General features: G+C 41.5%; 1 protein-coding gene and 1 long non-coding RNA gene across 3 annotated transcripts in view; one reads left to right on the top strand and one right to left on the bottom strand.

Annotated features, from left to right (window-relative positions):
- Window positions 1-844, bottom strand: part of LOC140117675 (uncharacterized) — a 37,211-nt gene extending 36,367 nt beyond the window's left edge. The window contains exon 1 of the long non-coding RNA XR_011853057.1: window positions 645-844. This is a non-coding gene — a long non-coding RNA (uncharacterized lncRNA). The remainder of the gene's footprint in view (window positions 1-644) is intronic.
- The window catches only part of RARG (retinoic acid receptor gamma), a 122,801-nt gene that overhangs the window by 81,246 nt on the left and 20,626 nt on the right, over window positions 1-20,929 (top strand). The window contains exon 1 of one of the 2 annotated variants that reach the window (XM_072134613.1): window positions 13,181-13,447. The exons of the other annotated variant lie outside the window; for it this stretch is intronic. Coding sequence (XP_071990714.1) covers window positions 13,306-13,447 — 142 coding nt within the window. The 5' untranslated portion in view covers window positions 13,181-13,305. Of the gene's footprint in view, window positions 1-13,180; window positions 13,448-20,929 lie in introns of those variants that run through there. 2 annotated transcript variants of the gene reach the window in all.

The following is a 20,929-nucleotide window of genomic DNA, read 5'->3' as shown; positions in this document are numbered from 1 at the left end:
ATTTTGTTAGTCGATTTTGGTAGAACCAAATTCTATTTTAAGAGAATAGATGTAGTTATAGTAAGCAATGATCATATAGGTCTAATTTTAACCCTAATATTTCCCTTGGGATAAGCAACGTCATATAGGCCCTATGTTGATGTATCTCCCCCTCTGTACTCTGTAGAAAGTTTCCCTATAAGTAGGTCTCATGAATGAAATCTACACAACAGGACTAAAATATTGATGCTCTAACCTTAGGATAGGTAATTACAGCCATTTCCCTGGGTTATGTACATGATAGGTTTTGTAGGTTTGTTCTTAAGCTGGATTTGTATGTAAGTCAGAGCAGGTATATTTTGTAAGTGGGACTCCAGACAAAGTATTATTTTCTTTCAGATGACAATAGGATGTTCATCAATTTTGGGCTGTCATGGAAACAAAGATTATCAATAAAGCTTTATTTCAAACTTCTATGATAAATCTTACAGACGATAATTGCAGCCTGGGGGATAAAGTTCAGTAAATAACCAGCATCTAGAGAGCTTCACCAGAGGTCACAATGGGCAGAGAGATCCATTTGTAAATAGTCGGGTGTTCTTGATTCAGGGACTACCTGTATCAGACTGGGGAATAAGACCCCTTGAACCACCCGCTAAACTTACCTGTGACATCATTCACGCCCACAGGTCCCATGTCCCTTTTTTAGCTTATGCCACATGCACACGTCCACATGAGCAGTCATGTGCGTGAACCCCAGGTTGATAAAGAGGGGGTGAGCCCAATCACCCCTCTCCACAGGGAAGCTGAGCGGTCGCAATGTAATCCGGGCTTTTAAACACAGCGATGGAGATTTATTATGAAGTTTCTGAGGTAAGACTGTTCTAGTTTCCCATGGAAACCAATCAGAGCTCAGCTTTAAATTCATAAACAACTGTGGGAAAATGAAAGCTGGGCTCTGATTGGTTGCCCTAGGCAACTAGAACAGTTCTGCTCAAAGAAACTTATGTTAAATCTCGCCCAGCATGTCTACGGCAGCCGTGAATTAGCTGCCGTTTTTTTTTCTTTACTTTCCAAGTTAATGGGACTTAGTTGCAATACCAAGCGCAGCCACTATACATTAATGGCGCTGTGCTGGGTAAACAGTGAAAGGAATGTTAACTGTGACATTGACATCTATAAATCTTCTGTAATAGAGGTTTCACTGGTTGTTCTTCTAGACTTGGATTTACCATTGCAGAAGTGAACTCTTAATATTATGTTCCTTTTTATTTTTATTATTTTCCAAATGAGACAGTCTCAAATGTACATATACCACTGCATTAAAAAAGGAAGTGCAGCCATATTTCATAACGGCCTGTCTTATAAATTTCATGTGTAGAAGTGACGTTCTAATTGAAGTAGAAATCTATGGCAAGTTTATGGTAAGGTTTTGGTAGGATGCTAATTGAATTCCATTTGCCACAATGAAAATTTGTGGATTGCACAGACCCCCCCAGCCCACCCAAAGTCTGTGATCTCTTGTAGTCCTGGTAGGTCTGGTTGGGGTTCTGGTGTGGCCACCCCAAGCTACAGGCTCCATTCTGATATTGCTTTTCTTCCCCCTCCCCTGGGTTTGCTCCTGAAATTAGAGCTTTACTTTAAATGATTCCATGTTCTTTCCATGCATTCACTGCTATGCAAAATAAAGTGACGACCGCTTAGGAAAAGATGTGAAACACATGTACAGAAAGGGAGAAGGTGAGAAAAAAGGGAGACAGATTAACTATCGAGATTGGACACCAGTGTAGAAAGACACAGAAAGAAAAACAGGAAATAAAGGGAGAAACGCCAGAGGGTCAAAGAGATAGAAAAATGTTTGGTGACATGGGAGAAAAATATTTCATAAAAAAGCACAAAAAGACGCAGCAAAGTGGAAGCCGTAATGTAACGCGAAGGAGAGTTATAGATAACAAGACAGGAAAAGTGTAAGACGAAAACAATATAATGGTGTAACTACAGAGAAAAAGGGAAATGGTTCATGAGAAAGGAAAGTAAGAGCACAAAAAAAAACCCCCAAAGCTATTCCGAGATGGAAAAATATGGAGAAGGTACCAAGAGAAATAAAACCAGGCATTGGAGGAGGGGAGACGGAGGGGAAAAAAAGGGGGAGAAGGGATAAGGAAAGGGTGAACGAGAGGAGAAAGTAGAGGGACCAGAAGAGGGAGAGAGAGAGGGCAGGCATGTAATAGTATCAATGCCTTGGAAAATTGTGGAGCAGGCAGAGAAGGAAGGACTGACACAGGGCTGGGTCACATGGAGGTTACTGCACCCAAAGGGGGTTCTGGCAGGGTTCATAGAGAGCTGGCTGCCTGCATCTTACTGACAGGGAGGGGAGCGAGAGAGGAAAGGAGGGGGGAGATGGATTCCCTCTCGCAGGCAACTCAGATTGAAAGGAAAATGCAGAGTTTCACGCCACAGGAATGTACCACTGCATCCTGACCTAAGGGGAGCCAGGGAGCCAGAAAGGCAGCGGAGGACTGACATGGAGAGGGAAAGAAGTGGGCAATGAAGGTGTGAGCCTATCTGCATGGAATAAGCAGGATTTAGCCCTGAGCCAACGCTAACATCTGCACCTACGTATGAATCTGCCTCCCTTCCAATAGTCTGTACGATTATGGTGCTATTAAGCTCCGGACCATGTGTACATAGTCCTCCACATACGCCGAGACTTTTTTCACACTTCAACTTTTATCACCACTTAGCACATCTGCTCCAACAAGAAAAGAAATATAGCCGTAAGGCGGCTAGATATGTATCGAGATGATGAAATCGGCTGCGTACGGTAGTACACTTCGAAAACATATTTGACTCTTTTCAGTGCTTGCGGCACACGTGTGAAACATGATATGTACCTTTTTTTTTAAATCTTACTCTAAGCTCCTGTTTATGGAGGCTGCTGCTACATCTGGAATATGAAAAATGCAGAGAGGTTGTAACCGTATAGACATCAGAAGTTGACTCTTTGTGCTGCGTTCCATGGCGACATGACTCCTTTTTTGTGATTTAGTAGTCTGCGCTCTACAGAATATAAGTTCAGCGTACAATATGGTTGTCTACTTTTGGTCCACCTGTTGACCAAACTTATGTTCTTGCATTTAACCCAATATGCCGCCATATGGTACCGTCTTACGGCGACTTACTAACACGGTATTCTGCACTGCTTTGAAAATACAAAAGAAAAAAAAACTTATTTAACCATATGATATCTTGCAGAGGTATCAGTAAATGTGGCTGGATACACTAGGCTAAGGAAAATTCCAGTTTCGGCAATAATAAAAGTTTGTATCCTAGTGGGAAATAAAAGCAAAAGACATGTTAAATAAAGGGCCTCCAGTCCCTCTCTCCATTGAGGACGACTGCAAGCTCGCTCAAACCAAGCTCTCATGTGTATTGGGAGATCTGTACCTCTTGAACAATGGCTTCATACAACTCATAAAATATATAAGGCCATAATATAGGTATGGTTTGGTTTTGGGATAATTCTGAAATTGGAGAAGTTTTCACATTTAATGTGAATGTATAATTCTCCAGTCCTAATGGTTTGTAAAAGCTACTTTCTCTATAAAAGCAGCATGACACCCATGAGTGCCATGCAGTTAATATTATGATGGGTTAACATTGCATCCCATGAAACTACAGTAAAGACTTGCAATGGCCTAACAAGGCACGCTTTATGTCGGCTCAATCAGCATATGGGAGGTCTTCATAGGCTCGGGCTCTTTCCTCAGGCAATTGCCTTAATAGCTTTTCTGTTGAACTCATCCTGACCATATGCATTGGCTGCTCCATGAAAGGCTGTATTACTTCCTACTATATGTTAGGAAATACCCATGGATTTTATGGTAAACCTATACTCTATTATTTAGAGTGGTTAGCTTGGCTAGAATTCCTTGACCGCAGACATATACTAAACCAGAAAGTGCTTTGTTGCTGTAAATCTGGTGGTGGCACTCTATGGATATACATTGGTAGTCAGTCTACATCCATTCTTTCCGGATTCTCCAATCTTGGACAATTGATAGAGAAAAATAACTAACCACTCTTCCACCATGTTGACCCTTCTTTCCCCCAACATCAGCCTTTGGAGAAGAGCTTGAAAACTCCATATATTTAACATAAAGGACCAGTTGTTTTATTACAATAAAATGTTACTATAATAAAACAATCATCTCGAAAAATGTTCAATTGCCCTTATACCTGTCTACCAATAATATTCGAAAGCAGGGGCTGTCATCACTGTAGCCAATAGCTAACTGTAGTAGATGAACCCAACATTTATCAGTGTCAGGAGTCATCATAGGCCCAAGAAGTGCAGAGTGTTGGTGGGAAATGCAACATCAGGAATGGAACAACAATTGGATGAACGCTGGCCAAACCCTGGAATATTTGGCATAATATGAATGAAGGTGTACAGAACTCGTGATGATGTAATGGAAACACCAGTAACCATATATTTTTACACAAAATGCATTGAAGTATTTTCTGCCTCTATGTACAGGGGCTTAGGCAGGGAGATTCTCGCTTGGCATGTGTTAATAGGGTAGTGGAGTTTGAGGTATGAACACGTCACTCTAACTTGGCCATGGCATTTAGGTCTCTTGCCCATGGGCAAGTATCGTCTAAGTCGGAGAGATTTTGCACTTGTCAGAAATTTTTCACAGTCCGTTCATTTGATCCGACATGATCCAAGTTGTGCATGATACTAACCTATTGGCTGCGTGAAAGAGAAGGAACAGCACTTGGATCCCATCCTAGTATGGTAAGTTTTTTCATGCAAGGACTACAAACATAGTCATGGACTCAAATCTGATGAAAGTATGATCTTCATTATGATTTTTACCAACCAAAATCATACAATTTGGTTTTTGAGCAATTGGCCTTAGGCACATTAGGAAGTGCAGAAAGCCTAGTCGTGATGTCATCCATGCATTAGCATACCATTAGCATGACATTAACATGAGAACGTCACTGACTGGGGGAAAAAAATTGTGAAACTATAAATTCATCTAATACCAAAGAGGATAGATAAGTCTCTTGTTTACAAGAACCGGCAATGTCTGAAGTGAAATTGAAAGACTGGTGGCATTTCCTCTTCAGAAAACTCTAAAAATACATCCACACACTAACACAGTATATCTACAAATCCACGGCGCTGCCGGCAGCAGGGTGAGGACAGTAGGAACAGTTCACACATCGCTGCTATCCTGGTTTTAAAAGGACATCTACCATCAGTTTAGTGATTGGAGATGTGTCCTAGTCAGAAGATCGTTCCTCAGGACTTCTTTTCTCAGGACTCTATATCCAATATATTTATAAAGTTATGCAAATTAGTCTGGGGTGCTCAGGCTACGTCACCCATAGTGCTAGTGGTCCTGTCTGGTTTCAATCCCCTCTCAGAGCACAAAGATAGGTGGCGGGCAGGGCCACTAGCACTAGAGGTTGTCCGTACATTAAAATTCTAGTCTTCCTGAGGAGCTCGCAAGAAGTAGCCTGAGCCCCCCAGGTTAATTTACATAACTTTTATAACTCTATATTATAAAAGAAGCCCTGTGGAACATCTTCTTACTAGGACACATCTATTATCAGTAAACTCATGGTAGATGTCCTTTAAACAATCAATATGTCCAGCATTTTGTAAGTAATCTTCCTCAAAAACCACAAAAGTGAAGTTTGAAGATATGAAACTTGGGAAAACAAAACTGCTTATTGCGGACGTGTCTTGCATGACTACATTGCTCCTAGCTGTAGTAACACAGATTTGCCCTGTTGGTAGTATGTGCAAATAAAAATGAAAATCTGTACATCCACTTATTCTTATATAATGTTATAATATAAAAGATTTATTTCCAAAGTGGAAAAAATCAGCCAGTAAATCCTTCACAGTGGTAGACACCCAGATTGGTATAACCTACTGTTTGGGTGCCCCTTACACGTCAGATTTAATATACAGACTTATTTAGCCATCAGCTATTCTTCCCGACTGTTCTGTGCACACGCACACTCGGATCAGCTGATGTCTTTTGTTTTAAGTAGAAGAGGGCATCCCTACTGCCAATCCATCTGCTATTCGGGGATAGTCAAAACATCCATAAGCAGGTTAGATAGTCAGCCGTCCACTATGAAATTGGTGTATTCGGCAGACATATGTATGTGTTCAAGCACTGCAGAATTGTCTATTGCTGACACTTAGATTTTGTCTACCCATACATCAAATTATACATGCAATAATATGCATCATATGCAATAAATATGTAATATTACGGTAGAAAGAATTCAGTAGTTGCAGTGAAACCATCTAGGAAGATGTGCAAATGTTGACAGCCCTGGAAAGTCCATTAAAACTCCCAGTTCCTTGCTACCTATAGAAATAATTTCTATAGTTATTTTTAGCTAAAAAAATACCAAGGCCTGATGTACATATTGGTTGTTGTCAAAATACAATCCAAAAACGGCCTCCTGCATCAAGGCTGGGTTCCACCAATATAAGCCTCATTGGGTCAGGAGGGTTTTACAATTTTGTCTATCTCAGCATGGAAGTTTTTGACTCTATGGGCATATAGCAGAATAGCAGAGTATATTGTCCACAGGCACCTATAGAAAAAACATAATTTACCATGTGTTCAGGTTATTAGGTAAAGCAAGCAGAAACATATCACCAATTATTGGAATTTCTTTCACCTAAGGAAAATATTTTATTATTGCCCTGTTAATACTATTACCACGGCACTTAATAGAACCCAGTACATAAGGCACAGGCCAAGCTCCATGATGGAGGAGCCAATCTATACATTATGAGTATCCACCATAACTGCCTATACAGAGAGGGAACGCTATTTGAGAGACATTTATCCTCATGATCATGGGTTTTTTTCTTAGGGTACAGAACTGGGCTCCAGTAAGCATGTACTTTCCCATGAAACGTCAGCACCATGTTGTCAGTTTGTATCCTTTAGCTTGTGATCCTTCCAATCCATCACTGTACGAAGCATTGGAAAAATAGAGCCCTACTATTTATTCTACACATCCAGGAGAAATGATGTATCGGACACTACAAAGGCAAATGTTTGCGTACTTGGTTGATGAAAGCCGGCCACGTGTAAGTCTCCAAGAATGTGAGACTGCTGGGACCTGACATGGAAATTGCATAGTTGTATGTTTTATAATTATGTCCAATTTTACAACTTTTCAGCTGACAGAAGTGTGCAATGATTTCCTATAGAAGTGATTTCTGAGTTTTTATTAGCTAGAAAATACCAAGGCCTGATGCACATGTTGGTCGTTGTCAAAATACGATCCAAAAACGGCCTCCTTCATCAAGGCTGGGTTGCACCAAAATAAGCCTCATAGAGTCAAGGTTTTCCAATTTTGCCTCAAATGGAAGTTTCTGACTACGGGCATATAGTAGAATATATTACCTATAGAACATAATTTACCATGTGTTCACTGCACTTTTCTTTACATAAAGTTAGGCCAATATATAGTCTCAATATTGGTCCAACAGAGTACCAGAGGATATTGAGGTGGACCCGTCTCTATTCTAATACTGGACTCCAGGGGTACAGTATAAAAAAACCTAATTTAGATGCCACTATAAGCTATTTCCTGGAGGAAATACATTGTTTTATATTGTGGGCCAAAGGAGCTCCCCAATCCGACACTGCCAACATATGTGAGCCTTAATGATGCCAGATGGAGACACTATTGGCTTCCATTGGGTGCATGTGGGCCTATATATAATATATATACATATATATGTATCTTTGAGATAAGTGATGAAAGAAGAAGCAGGGAGCTCTATAATAATTCTTTATTTATATAGCGCACACAGATTACGCAGCGCTGCACAGAACTTGCCAAATCGATCTCTGTCCCCAATGGTACTCACAATCTAATCAACCTTGAAGTGTGGGAGGAAACTGGAACAAACCCATGCAAACATCGAGAGAACATACAAACTCTTTGTAGATGTTGACCCTGGAACTTGAACCTGGGTCCCAGGCACTGTAAGGCTGTAATGTTATCCACTAAGCCACTGTGCTGCCTCCTTTATTGTAAGGACCCCTTTTCATTAATGATGAGGAGCCCTTAATGGGGATGTCAGCTCTGAGAACATCCTGAGATATATAACTCGAGGTGTGGACCCATCGTGGATTCTGTCCAGACCTTGAACATGATTTCCATGTAGCCACTTGTCACTAAGAAGTGAGTACTGTATTTAAGATGACTTTTGTTAGAGTAGAGTAGACTTTAGTGTTACATTGGTCCTAAAATAGCACCATTAATGTTCGCCTCTTTTTGTCTTTTCAAAGACACTTTAGGAAGTCATCTAACAGGTGCAATTCCTATAAAGTGTCACAATTGCCTTTATAACTTTCTGCACCACTTCCCCTCAGTGTTTGTCTCCTGCTGGGTTTACAATGTATCACTGATGATCCTGCAGTCATGGTCACAGCCTCACTTACTGTCTTCATGCTTCAAGACATAACTAAGTTCTTCTGGTAGTCAAAGAGGTAACACAAGCAGATCTCACATCTGTGGTGCTATATGGATGGATCCATCCAATTAAAATCTGTCTAAAAGTAAAATATCTAATACAGTAATGCAAGATTCAATATGTTCCCACCAACTAACATGTCCATCTACACATTACCACTGCACCCAATCTTTGGCGTTTGCAATGTACGACTCCCCAATGCTGGGCATCTGTCTGTCTATCTACAAATAAAAATGGGGCATGAAAAAGGAGTTCCACACCGAAACGTCGACACTTGCCTCAATAAAGATCATTAACGTTCTCTATCTATCTATCTATCTATCTATCCCTATGATGTTATATCCCATTGTTGCACCAAATGATATCTCCGTTATAATCTTATCCAGGCAAAGAAGCAGTTTGTTTCCCTCTAACTTAAAGGGGTTGTCACAAGAACCAAGTTAGGCCCTATAACCAGGATAGGGCTTGCTGATTGGTGGGGGTCTCAGTGATGCTCCATCGCCGAGGGGCTCGACAATTTCCATCAGCTCCATTGAGATGTATGGAGCAGAACAGTCATGCGCGGCCATCATTAATCTCCGGGAACGACGAGGGGTCCGACAGAGGTACCTGGGACCCCATCGGACCCCTCGTTCTCGTGATCTGTGGGGGTCTCATGACTGAAATGTGGGTAGGGCCTAACTTGGTTTGTGGGACAACCCCTTTAATAAAAGAACCGTGGTCTTTGGATAGTGCTTGTGGCCATTCCCAGCACTTAGAACTTGCTCTATCGGATGCTCCAGCTATAGCCCTGGATAAAAAGAGAGAAACATGTCTTCAAGAGTAGTTACACTAGCTGGAAATCAAGCGTCTTCAAGAGGTTTTACACAATTGTCATTTATCGACTATTCACCGGATTCCCCCAATCCTCCAGGCTGAGGAGAAGAAAATCATGTAACAAGTGTTGGGGGAAATGGCCATTGCAGATTATGTGCAGACTTTCTGTGAGGATGAGGAGGATCGGCAGCATAATACAGTAACATTAAAGTGAATGTCATTTGGAAATGTAATGTAGACAATGCTTTTTTATTTCTACGGAAATTGTGTGATGTGTGTAAACAAAACACCCAACTGCAAGATGGAACAGAAAAAATAAGCACGTTTGTTTGATGCAGATTTTCAAGCAAATTTTCCGCATGACACTTAAACGTTACAAATTGTCATGCAGAAAATCAAATATGCACATTTTTTATGTGTGTTTTTTATGTAGATATGTGTGTGAAGCAGATTTATATGGGATTTTTCCAAATGCAGTTTTTTTGACCAAAAATCTGTCTCTGTTGTGTCTCTGTTTTACTTCTTTTTTGTCTCCGTATCCGCAAAAAAAACCCTGAATGTGTTTCAACCTCATTGAAAAAAATGGATGTTTTATAATTTTTTATTTTTTGCGGACCCATAGTCTTCTATTGCCTTTCGTAATCCACATCAGTGAAAAAATAGGACATGGCACATTTACTAAAGAAGTAAAACACCAGCTCATCCTCCCTGAGCCTTGATATATGTGAGCTGCACATGGGATACACATTGGGGCCGTGCACCAGTTTTCTGATGGACTTTGCACATTCTTTTAGTTTTCTGCTTGCACTGGTATTTTATAAGTATCTTTATAAGTATATTTATAAGTGTCTTCTCCACAAAAAAAGTTGTGCACTCTGTCGGGGCAGTGCAGGGAGCATCAGATTCATGATTAACGGGAACCAGAAATCCTGAATCTGGCGACTCTGCACACTACAAACTGCACATAGTAAATGTGTTCTTAGTAAATGTGGCTCATTATTCAGCTACTGGTGCCAAAACTGGTGGGCTTGGCCAACCTTAGTCTAGTGTACATTGACAACTTATTTAAAGGAAACCTACCACTTGTAGTGGCAGGTTTCTGATGGAAATACCGGGCACCAGCTCAGGGTGAGCTGGTGCCGGAGCTTATTTTCGTTAGTGTTTTAAACCGCGGTATCGTGGTTTAAAACACTTTTTAAACTTTATAGCCGGCGCAGGGAGATACGCGCTCGGCGCTTACCATGCGCGCGGCTCTCATTCACTTCCTATGTAGCCGCGTGCACGGTAAGCGCCGAGCGCGTACCTGCCTGCGCTGGCTATAAAGTTTAAAAAGTGTTTTAAACCGCAATACCGCGGTTTAAAACACTAACGAAAATAAGCTCCGGCACCAGCTCACCCTGAGTTGGTGCCCGGTATTTCCATCAGAAACCTGCCACTACAAGTGGTAGGTTTCCTTTAAGCAAATTTGGAGATGAAGCAAATCTAGCTGCTCATCTTTTCTTACTGGCTGCAGTAAAAGTGAAGAAGAGATAAAAACATGACATGGCAGGTCACATATGAGCTAGGACCTGGTACATGGCACATGCAGTTTTATTGTGGCCTCAAAATGGTCTTATTACTTCAACGAGGGGAAACATACAAGTATACTAAACAAGCAGCTATGCTTAAGAAAGGTTAGCAATAGCCGAAATGTCACAGCGTATGAAATAAAGAGCACTTCAGCTTTTCACCTGATTTCTGCTTTGGGTTTAGCTTTCTTCTAGATCGGTAGATATATACATACAAAGATAAATAGATAGACTATAATTGGCTACAATTAAAATCCAGCATGTTAAAACAGGGTCACTTATTTATAGATCTATGACTGTATTATTCTCCTTATATTTGTTATACATGGACTCCTTCCTTCTAAAATAAACTTAAAATTATGATAATGAGCCTGAAAGGTTCATTAGCCCCTCTGTGCTGCAGATTCACAAGCTGTTACGGTGTGCAAGAAGCATTCCCCACCCTTCCAGTGTGTGCTTAAACTGCCTCTGCTGCAGTGAGATTTCAATATTCAGAGGAAGGGGGAAGTGCTCAGGGAGCAGAAGTGGAGGAGACAGTCTAACAGCTTGTGAAGCTACAGCGCATATGGGCTCTAGTAACACAACCCTGATGGATAGCAAATATAAGGGGATTACCATAGTCACGGGGCCTGGATCTATGAGAAAGTTCCCCTACTTTATCATAATGGATTTTGATGGTAGATTTCCATTAAGTATATACTGCTAGATGGATGATATAGAAAAAACAACCGACTAATAATGAAAAATGAGTAGGAAACAGTGGTCTTTAATCTCTTTAAAAAAGTGATTCTTTCTCGTACCGCAGTGTTACTGGATATGGATTAAAGACCACTGTATTTGCCTTACATTAGGTCTGCTGCAATTTCTGTATTATATACAGTATTGCTTCTAAAATTATTATCGTATTAATATTTTACAAAATAATTAATGATAATAATTCTTTATTCATATAGCGCACACGGATTACACAGCACTGCACAGAACTTGCCAAATCAATCCATTTTATAATAGTTACATTTTTTTTAATCTCTGTTGTGCTGTTTGGGAATTTCTATTTTTACATACATGGGTGGATGGATTGATAAATGGATAGATAGATGCTAGATAGATAATTGGATGGATAGATCGCCAGGTAGATGGATGATAGTTGAATAGGTAGTTGGATAGATAGACAGTAGATAGATAGATATATGAATATCAAAAATGAAAAACAAACAGCACACCACTTTAGAAGAAAAAATACCTTTGTAGATTTATTACATTTATATGAGCAACGTTTCAGCTCCAAACAGTACACCTTTCTCACGCTCACAGTTTGGAGACGAAACGTTGCTCATACACATGGAATAAATCTACAAAGGTAGATTCTTTTTCTTCTAAAGTGGTGCGCTGTTTATTTTTCTTTTTTGATATTCATCTATTTATCTATCTTTTATAGATAGTTGGATAGATAGATTTTTAAGTGGGAAGGGGGGCCCCATGCCGAAGCCTGCTATGGGGCCCTGCAACTCCTAGTTACGCCACTGTCTGTAGTAGTGTAGGGCACAGCAGGGGTGCGGGGCAGTTATCTCTGTAGTAGTGCCAGGCACAGCAGTAGTGCCCCCTGTGATCTGTGCAGTAGTGTCAGGCACAGCAGTAGTGCCCCCTGTGATCTATGTAGTAGTGCAGGGAACAGCAGTAGTGCCCCCTGTGATCTATGTAGTAGTGCATGCCACAGCAGAGGTGCGGGGCACTAATCTCTGTAGTAGTGCCTGGCACAGCAGTAGTGCCCCCTGTGATCTGTGTAGTAGTGCCTGGCACAGCAGGGTTGTGAAGCAGTTATCCCCGTAGTAGTGCCTGGCACAGCAGTAGTGCCCCCTGTGATCTGTGCAGTAGTGCCAGGCACAGCAGTAGTGCCCCGTGTGATCTCTGTAGTAGTGCAGGGCACAGCAGTAGTGCCCCGTGTGATCTCTGTAGTAGTGCAGGGCACAGCAGTAGTGCCGCCTGTGATCTCTGTAGTAATGCAGGGCACAGCAGTAGTGCCCCCTGGGATCTCTGTAGTAGTGCCTGGCACAGCAGTAGTGCCCCCTGTGATCTCTGTAGTAGTGCAGGGCACAGCAGGGGTGCGGGGCAGTGATCTGTGTAGCAGTGCAGGGCAGTTATCCCTGTAGTAGTGCAGGGCACAGCAGGGGCTCGGGGCATTGTCGGGCAGATGTGGGACAGGTAGAGGGGACTCTGTGCAGTGGAGGAGGCAGTGCTGGGAGGCCGCACACAGCAGTGGTCCGTCCCTCTCCTCCCGCAGTCACTCCCACAGCCGGGGGGCAGCCGGGCTATCAGCACAAGGTATGCCACAAAGCAGGCTGTGCTAGAGGAGGAGGCAGAGCGCCCGCTCAGGTCAGCACAGTGCCCACCTCAGTGCCCGCCACCATGTATGACTGTGTGGAAGCCTTCCCGCTGATGCCCCGGCCTCTGTATGACATGGGTGCCCAGGGAGCCTGCATGCTGAGGAAGGCTGCCTGCTATGGGGGGCTGGACCCTTTCGGATGGATGCAGAGCCACAGTTTACAATGTAAGTATCACTTTACCTTGGGATCACATGGACTGTACATGATAACAATGCGGGGCTGAGTGTGATGTAGCAGAGCTGAGTTTGTTGTGTCCTGGGATCCTGCCTTTACCTGTATATGTGATCCACATGTGATGTGTCTGTATATCATGGGCTCACATTATCCCCTGCTATTTACATCCATTGTATTCACACTCCGGGGACAGGACTGGCTTTGTGTTTTGGTTTTACTATTATTGTGTTTCCACTTGGCTTGGGATACATTGTAGCCTCTCCTGCATTCCTTAGTGGGGATACTCCGAGAGGTGACTGCATTGCCTTGTATTGTTCCATATCAATACCATATGTGCGGTGAAATCATACATCCTACTACATCCAGGGGGGTCTGAGCCATACAATCACATACAATTATTCCCTCAATGTGGGGAGAAATAATACAGATCTGAGCAATGAGATCATAGAATGTGAGGAACTGTAGAAAGTGTTACTAATAGTAGTAGTGGTATAGAGTGTGTAGTATTGTCATAGTTACACGCTGAGTAAAGTTACATTTATCATCTGATACGGTAGATGTATTGTGTATTACAAGTTATTAACTTCATCCCAGGCCTCTGCATTGTCCAAGGAGTTAAAGTCTTATGGCAAAGCTTTGGGCTTTCCCTGGGGACGTTGTGTGGGATAAGATTGGAGGACTGTGATTGTGTGAATGTACACTGATGGCCCGCTGTCATTACTGCGTGGGTGTGAATGTTGCTCTAGGTATGATTGTGTCTATATTGTTTTGACTGTCAGATTGTGAGAGTGTTGAGTGTGTGGTTGAGGGAGGAGAACCAGTCGGAATGTAGATTTTTCTTTCACGCTTGTTGGGCGGTGATTTTTTTTTTGTAATATGGAAATTTGGCGAAGTGCCACTAGACAGACAAACAGGATGACAATCAGAAAAGGGCAAAGGCACAATGAGTCCCACACCAAGGGTGAAGGAGCGGGTCAGCGCTTGTAGCCTCACCAACTTGTATCCGGCTACTGATGTACACATTAGGGTCATCTATGCAATGACGCAGCGCTGGGTCGTCAAAAGGTTCAGAGTCAATGTCTTGTCGCGGCTAAGTCTTTGGCATATATGGACATCAATATGGGTGGTCTCCATTGTGCTGGCAAACTACAACTCCCAGCATGCCTTGATGATTACGAGATATGAACTGTAATACAATATTGCCCATTGATAACCCTTATGTCAATTATATTACCGCCTACACGCTTCTCCTTATTTAAGGCTCAGATTTATTGCCATCTGGGTTGTATTAGGACAATAACCACATAAATCAGCATGAACCTTTCGTTGAACTTGACTCCAAGATATTATATGTGAAACCGAATTTCACGTCTTGAAAGATAAGGAAACGTTCCGCTATATCGTTTTATCTTAGCGTAATATGCTCTCATCAAAATTAATCTTTTATATTTTTTTTCTAAAAACAGCGCCTCTCTTGACTATGGGTAATTCTTGGTATTGCAGCTTGGCCTTATTCAAAGCAGAAATCCAGACAAAGCTGTTGACACCGGTGGCTCTGTTTACTTTTTCTGATACCACTTATTACTTTAATGTAGTATCTACTGCTATGAAAAAAAATTGTTATGAGTGGGGTATATATATAGTGTCTGTAAGGTTCATGCAGCTTTTAATTATCTATGGTATGTTCATGGTTTTAACAACTTTATAGCCAGAGATGATCATTTGCAGCCTCCGCTAACCCTGAAGAGAAGACCTGGGGATGACCTCCCCTTTAAACTCTCGCCAACCCTTCCTTCTAGTCAAGTTCTAGGTGTCTCGCTTCCTGTACAGAGCTGGTCGTTGCCTTCTGTTGGACAGATGCCAGCCTGTGCTAGATGTGTATATGATATATTTTACATGTCACCTCTCATCCCTCATTTTAAAGCGTCATGGGAAAAGGTTGGAACTTGACAAGTTAAACTCTAAGCCAGAGTAAAAGTGCTGATGATGGGTTAAAGGGCGGATAAGCGGAAATGGGCAAGCTGAGAATATTATAGGTTTGTGGGTTCGGCTGGAAGCCTTGAAACCTGCCTTCCATATGATGTCCTGACAAAGACCTTCTTATGCTGCAAGTTACTAGGATTCCTGTATTAGGGACAAATGGCTCTTAATGGCCCAGCTAGGTTGTAAACATTTTATGACTGTTATAAATGCTTCTACTTTGAAGTTCAGCCTATAGACAAAGAATTTCCTCAATTTTAGAAATTTGGGCTGGAAAACAGTGTGTCATTTTTAACCCTCATTCCTGTCCCAGCTTTTTTAGTGCTTATTTTTATGATGGAAGAGGTGAGAGCCGGGTGAAGGGGCCTGGTTGCCTCATTTTTTTTTCCCTGTCCCCTTGATCTGTTGATACCAGTCTGGGGGCCTCGTAAAAGTGCCTTTAAACTTCTCAAATGCTGCACTCCAGCCCCCTTTCCCCTTCACGGCCATAATCCTTTTGTATGTGGGTTACTCTGTTTTGTATAAGAGCAAATGTTTGATAACTTTATTAGCTGAGTTAACAGCATTAAGGCATTTCTTGGGTTAACTCCCTTTATGATCAGGACGAGGCATAGGGATTCCTGGATCTCAAAACTTGTAAAACTCTTCATTTATATTTGCTACATTAATACATTCTAATGAAATTTCTATAAATATTCGGCTGCAGTTTAAAAGATTTGTAAAGGAATCTCAGCATTAGCTTATGTTTAGTGCGTCATTTTTTAATGTTTTCCTTGAACATTTTTGGTTTGGAAGTTAAAACTTTTTGAAGACTAATTTAACTTTATAGTAAAGAAAATAGAGGAATAGGATGTCAATTTGACTGGACGTAGAGTGTAATTGTCTGGTTCAGTTTATAGCTAGCCATAAACTAAGCATCTGCTTATTCTAGGCTTAGGAGTCCTGCAGACGGTCCTACTCAGTGACAACTTTCTTTGTATGAGTATGCCCTCAGAAATAGTTGCGAATTATTTAATAAAATACAGGTTACAAAGAACACTTTCCCAAAAAGCTAATCTTGCTCTATAACATGGATCCTGCGGATAGGACACCATGTACAATCTGTTCAGATCCTCCTGCTCTATAACATGCTGCCTGCAGATTGAACACGGTGTACAATCTGCTCAGATCATACTGCTCTATAACATGTTGTTTTAAGATAGGTCACTATATACAACCTCTTCAGCTCCTCCTGCTCTATGATATGTTGCCTGCTAGAGGACACCATGTACAATGTGCTCTGCTCCTCCTGCTCTATAACATGCTTCCTGCAGATAGAGCACAATGATCAATCTGTTTAGCTTCTTGACTATAACAAGATAGGTAACTTTATACAACCTGCTCTGCTCCTCCTGCTATATATAATACATTACCTGAAAAAAAGGATGTTATGTACAATCTGTTAATCTCATCCTGCTCTATAACATGCTGCCTACAGATAGAACACTAAACTGCTCTGCTCCTCCTGCTATATATAACACACTACCTGCAGATAGAACCCTATGTACAGCTAATCTCCTCCTGCTCTATAACATGCTGCCTGCAAATAGGACAATATGTACAATCTGCTTAGATCCTCCTGCTCTATAACATGCTGCCTGCAGATAGGACACCATGTACAATCTTCTCCTCTTCTCCTGCTCTATAACATGCTGCCCGCACATAGGACACCATGTACAATCTGCTAATTTCAAAGTAAATTCTGGAATTTTGTTAAATATATCCAGCCTAAAGCGGTTTTGTCTGATCTGTGCAGTCTATATCACACCATTGCCTTGGTGGCATACAAAACTCCCGCCCTCTTTTCTACAGAAAATTTAAATCATACATGGCACCACCACTGATACAGTTTCCTTTTACTCTTATATGTGTCTATGCTAATTTATTGTCAGAATATCTCCCCGCTCTCCCCTATTTTTTATCATATCATCATTGATCTGTAACCTCATCCTCTCGGCTGGCCTGCCCCCCCCCCCATCTCACTTCCCGTCCTACATATATCACGTTGGCATAGCTGAGTCAAACAAGTTTTGTCACATTGTGCGTAAGACAGTGACATGAGTTTTCAGTGAAAATGATTGCAATATATTTGCCTGGAAGGAAGTCGAGCAGACACCCTGACGCTGTGACATCACAAGGTATAGGAGAAAGGTAGAGATGATGCAAGAGAGAATTCTTCATCTCATTATTGTGTGTCTTCATTGTCATCAGCCTAAGTCTACATTATGCTTAGGGAGGCAATAAAAAAATTCTGGGTAATGCTATGCAAATCAGCATACTTGACCAGCCAAGCACCCAGAACCGCTAACTTGCTACCATAAATGCAGAGCCATAAATCCGTTTTGTAGCCGGCTACTATCTTCTTAGATCTTATCAGAGATAGATGTAGATAAATGGCTACTGTGGTGTATGACTTGGACAGCGCCCAAAGTGTAACTAGGATGTGTACACGTTATAGATAAATGAATAAAAAGAGTGGAAACATCAAATGAGCAAAAGCGCAAGTCTATAAATAGCTGATGGCATGACCCTGCCCCAAGCATCAGTTAACATTACAGATATTAATCCATGTGCACAAGACCATATGTCCATATAGCGACTGTTCACTAAATTCTACCATTTAGATGTAATTATACGGCTCGTTAAAGGGTAGACGTTCCAGAAACAGCGTCACCTTTGTCCATAGGCTGAGCTTGGTATTGCAACTAGGTCTTACTCTAATCAAAACTGACTACACATATCCAAAGTAGATTTGGGCAAAAATGACGGACTACTGGGGAGCTTCTAGTTGCCATTGATGTAGAATTGGATTTCAAGATGTCTGATCCTTTTGTTAATGAAAAGATAAGCCAGGTATTAGGAGAGTGTTTGCCATTCGGTGTCTTATATGGACCTGAAATGGTAGATGGCAGCCATGTTTTTCATAATTTCTGTATATGACTGTATATGACAGACAGTCAGTGTTTCAGAAGCAGCCACAGTCATTTAGAGTATCTACACAATCCTACTTGATTATGGTGTAGGCGAACAAAAAAATAGTCTAGGGATTTAGGTGTTCTTCCAGAATGAGCTGGTTCCCAAATAAGAAGGAAGGGTCATCTACTTAGATGAAACTTTTTTTAATATATTTTTGTTAAAGTTGGACAGGCAACGCGTTTCAATGCTGTACTAGCATCTTCTTCAGGCCAAAACTTCAGACGGGCTCATTTAGATGGGCGTTTTTGAGGTCCATATGCTATCCCTTTTTTTTGTGGATGACACACCCACACATTGATTCCCATGGGTCTGTTCACACATACATTTTTTTTCAAGGCAAAAAATTTTTTCAAGGAAAAAAATTTCAGCACGCACAATTTTTTTTTCATGTGTAGACCAATGACCTCCATAAAACCTAATGGATCTGCAAAAAAAACCCGATGATATATCCATAAGCGTTTCGTTTTAGCTCAACTGCTGCTAGGAAGCCAACTGAGCACGGCAAAAAGTAGATTGGAAACCCATCCGTTTTTTTTGCAGATGTGGAAAAAATGGATGAACTGAACACGGACATCATGTGTTCGTATTTCTTTGCGTGTGCGCAGTGGGCTTGCCTGTCTGAATAAGCCTTTTAGGGTATTGATGCAGAGATGCAGGATCTTTCTTGAACTGTTACAGAACAGATCCAAGAGAATGAAAAACTAGATCCTAAACGTAAAACAAATCTTCATGTTTGTATTTATTTGAGTGAAATAGATTCCTCTTGGCTCCGGCGGAGTACAGCGTGAACCCTCGGCGGCGCGGGATAGAGGGCTCAGTGTGACGGGTGAAGATTCTGCTGCACATTCCACAGGTGTGTTTGCTGCCTCCATCGCCATCAGTGGCATCAAGTTAAAGAGAGTCCCCCTCCTCCGCTGAAGGGCTGATTGTTTGTTTTGTTGTGTTCAGAAGCTATTAAGAAGGATTAGGCCTTGGACTGTAATGAGATCTGCCCAGGAAATGCTAGCACTGATAACCAGCTTTTCCAACAGACAGGATTCTTATGGAAATGCATAAAATAAAAAGGCATCAGAAGCCATCCTAGGGCTGGCACTGTTTGTGGGTTTATTGCCATTGTTCATTTTAATTGCTCAAGAGATTAGCCAGTAATTAAGTGGGATTTACTTATCTTCAGAGAACTGAGGAGCATTGGCTTTGCGAGTCTATTCCTGTCTTTAGCTTTGTTGTATCTTCTTAGTATAGTAACTTTGTATCAAAATCATGTGACTAATGTACCAGCGCCGAATGTGGGGTAGGACTTGGGTGATCTTGGGTCAGCATCACTGTTAAATCTAAGAAGGGACTTGTAATGCCGTTTTTAATACACAATAAAATTATTCTTCGAGTTAGAGCCTGCTAGCGCCCCACCCCGACCACTGGGAGAATCATCGTCACTTTACGAATAGCTTTCCGGCCAACACTACATGGGCTTTCTCCATTACATTTCCCCATAAATCAAACCTCTCGTACTGAGAGTAAGGCTTTGTCCATAATTGAACCTCATTTGTCATTATGAACGTTCTTAAAAAAATTGTTCCATTATTACACCCAACAGTGGATCCTCGTGAGGTCGCCATCGCCATAATTGAGTCCATTAAGTGACAACACCTCATCAGATGTTACGTTACCGTTCTCAGACCTGGGCATCACTCGCACCAGCTTTGACTCCTAGTCATCTACAACTTTAGATCCAAACTAAGGAGCCATAAGGCACCATCCATCCTTAGCCACAAAGGAGCCAGATGATACCTCCTCCGAAACCATTGTGTGTGTGTTTTTGCATTTCTTGGAGTATTTGTACCTCTGACTGATGTGACACCTTAAAATACAGAGTCAGCAAAGCAATACAGAGCCAAGCAGGAATGGGGAAAGGCAGCCTTTTGTAATGGATCCCTCATTGTCATGGGAAGAGGATTACTGTGAGCACTCAGGGTCCTTTTTCTTGTGAGATCCCGTTAAAGTTTAATGATGTCAAGTGCATGTCATGTAAAAAAAGGGGGTGGTCAGCCAAGAGAATTATCTAAAGAATCTGCTGAAACTCTCCTTCCTTTATACCTATGGACAAGGCGCCGCAAGATGAAGAGACTTCATGTGGTTCTATTATTTACTAATGTGAATATTTACTACGGGAGTCTTCCTCTTTCCATACACTTGAGTCTATGTAACTTGGGTTTTTTTTTCACTTTATATTGTAGATGTAACTTACAGTATATATAAAAGGATTAAGCCAAAATCATATATTTTGATGATGGTGATGATGTCATTATTATTGGTGATGTCATTTTTACCTGCGATGTTGTTATCACTGCCAGGCTCTACTGTGCTGCTACTGAAATGCTCACTGCCGTAAATTCATTAACCGTACAATAGTCGTAGCTTTGAAATGACACATTATGTTGATTGAGTATAGACTACTTGAGTGGCCTGAACATCACCTA

This window comes from Engystomops pustulosus, chromosome 2 (assembly GCF_040894005.1).
Source record: "Engystomops pustulosus chromosome 2, aEngPut4.maternal, whole genome shotgun sequence".
Taxonomy (NCBI): Eukaryota; Metazoa; Chordata; class Amphibia; order Anura; family Leptodactylidae; genus Engystomops; species Engystomops pustulosus.
This window is presented reverse-complemented; position numbering and strand designations above follow the sequence as displayed.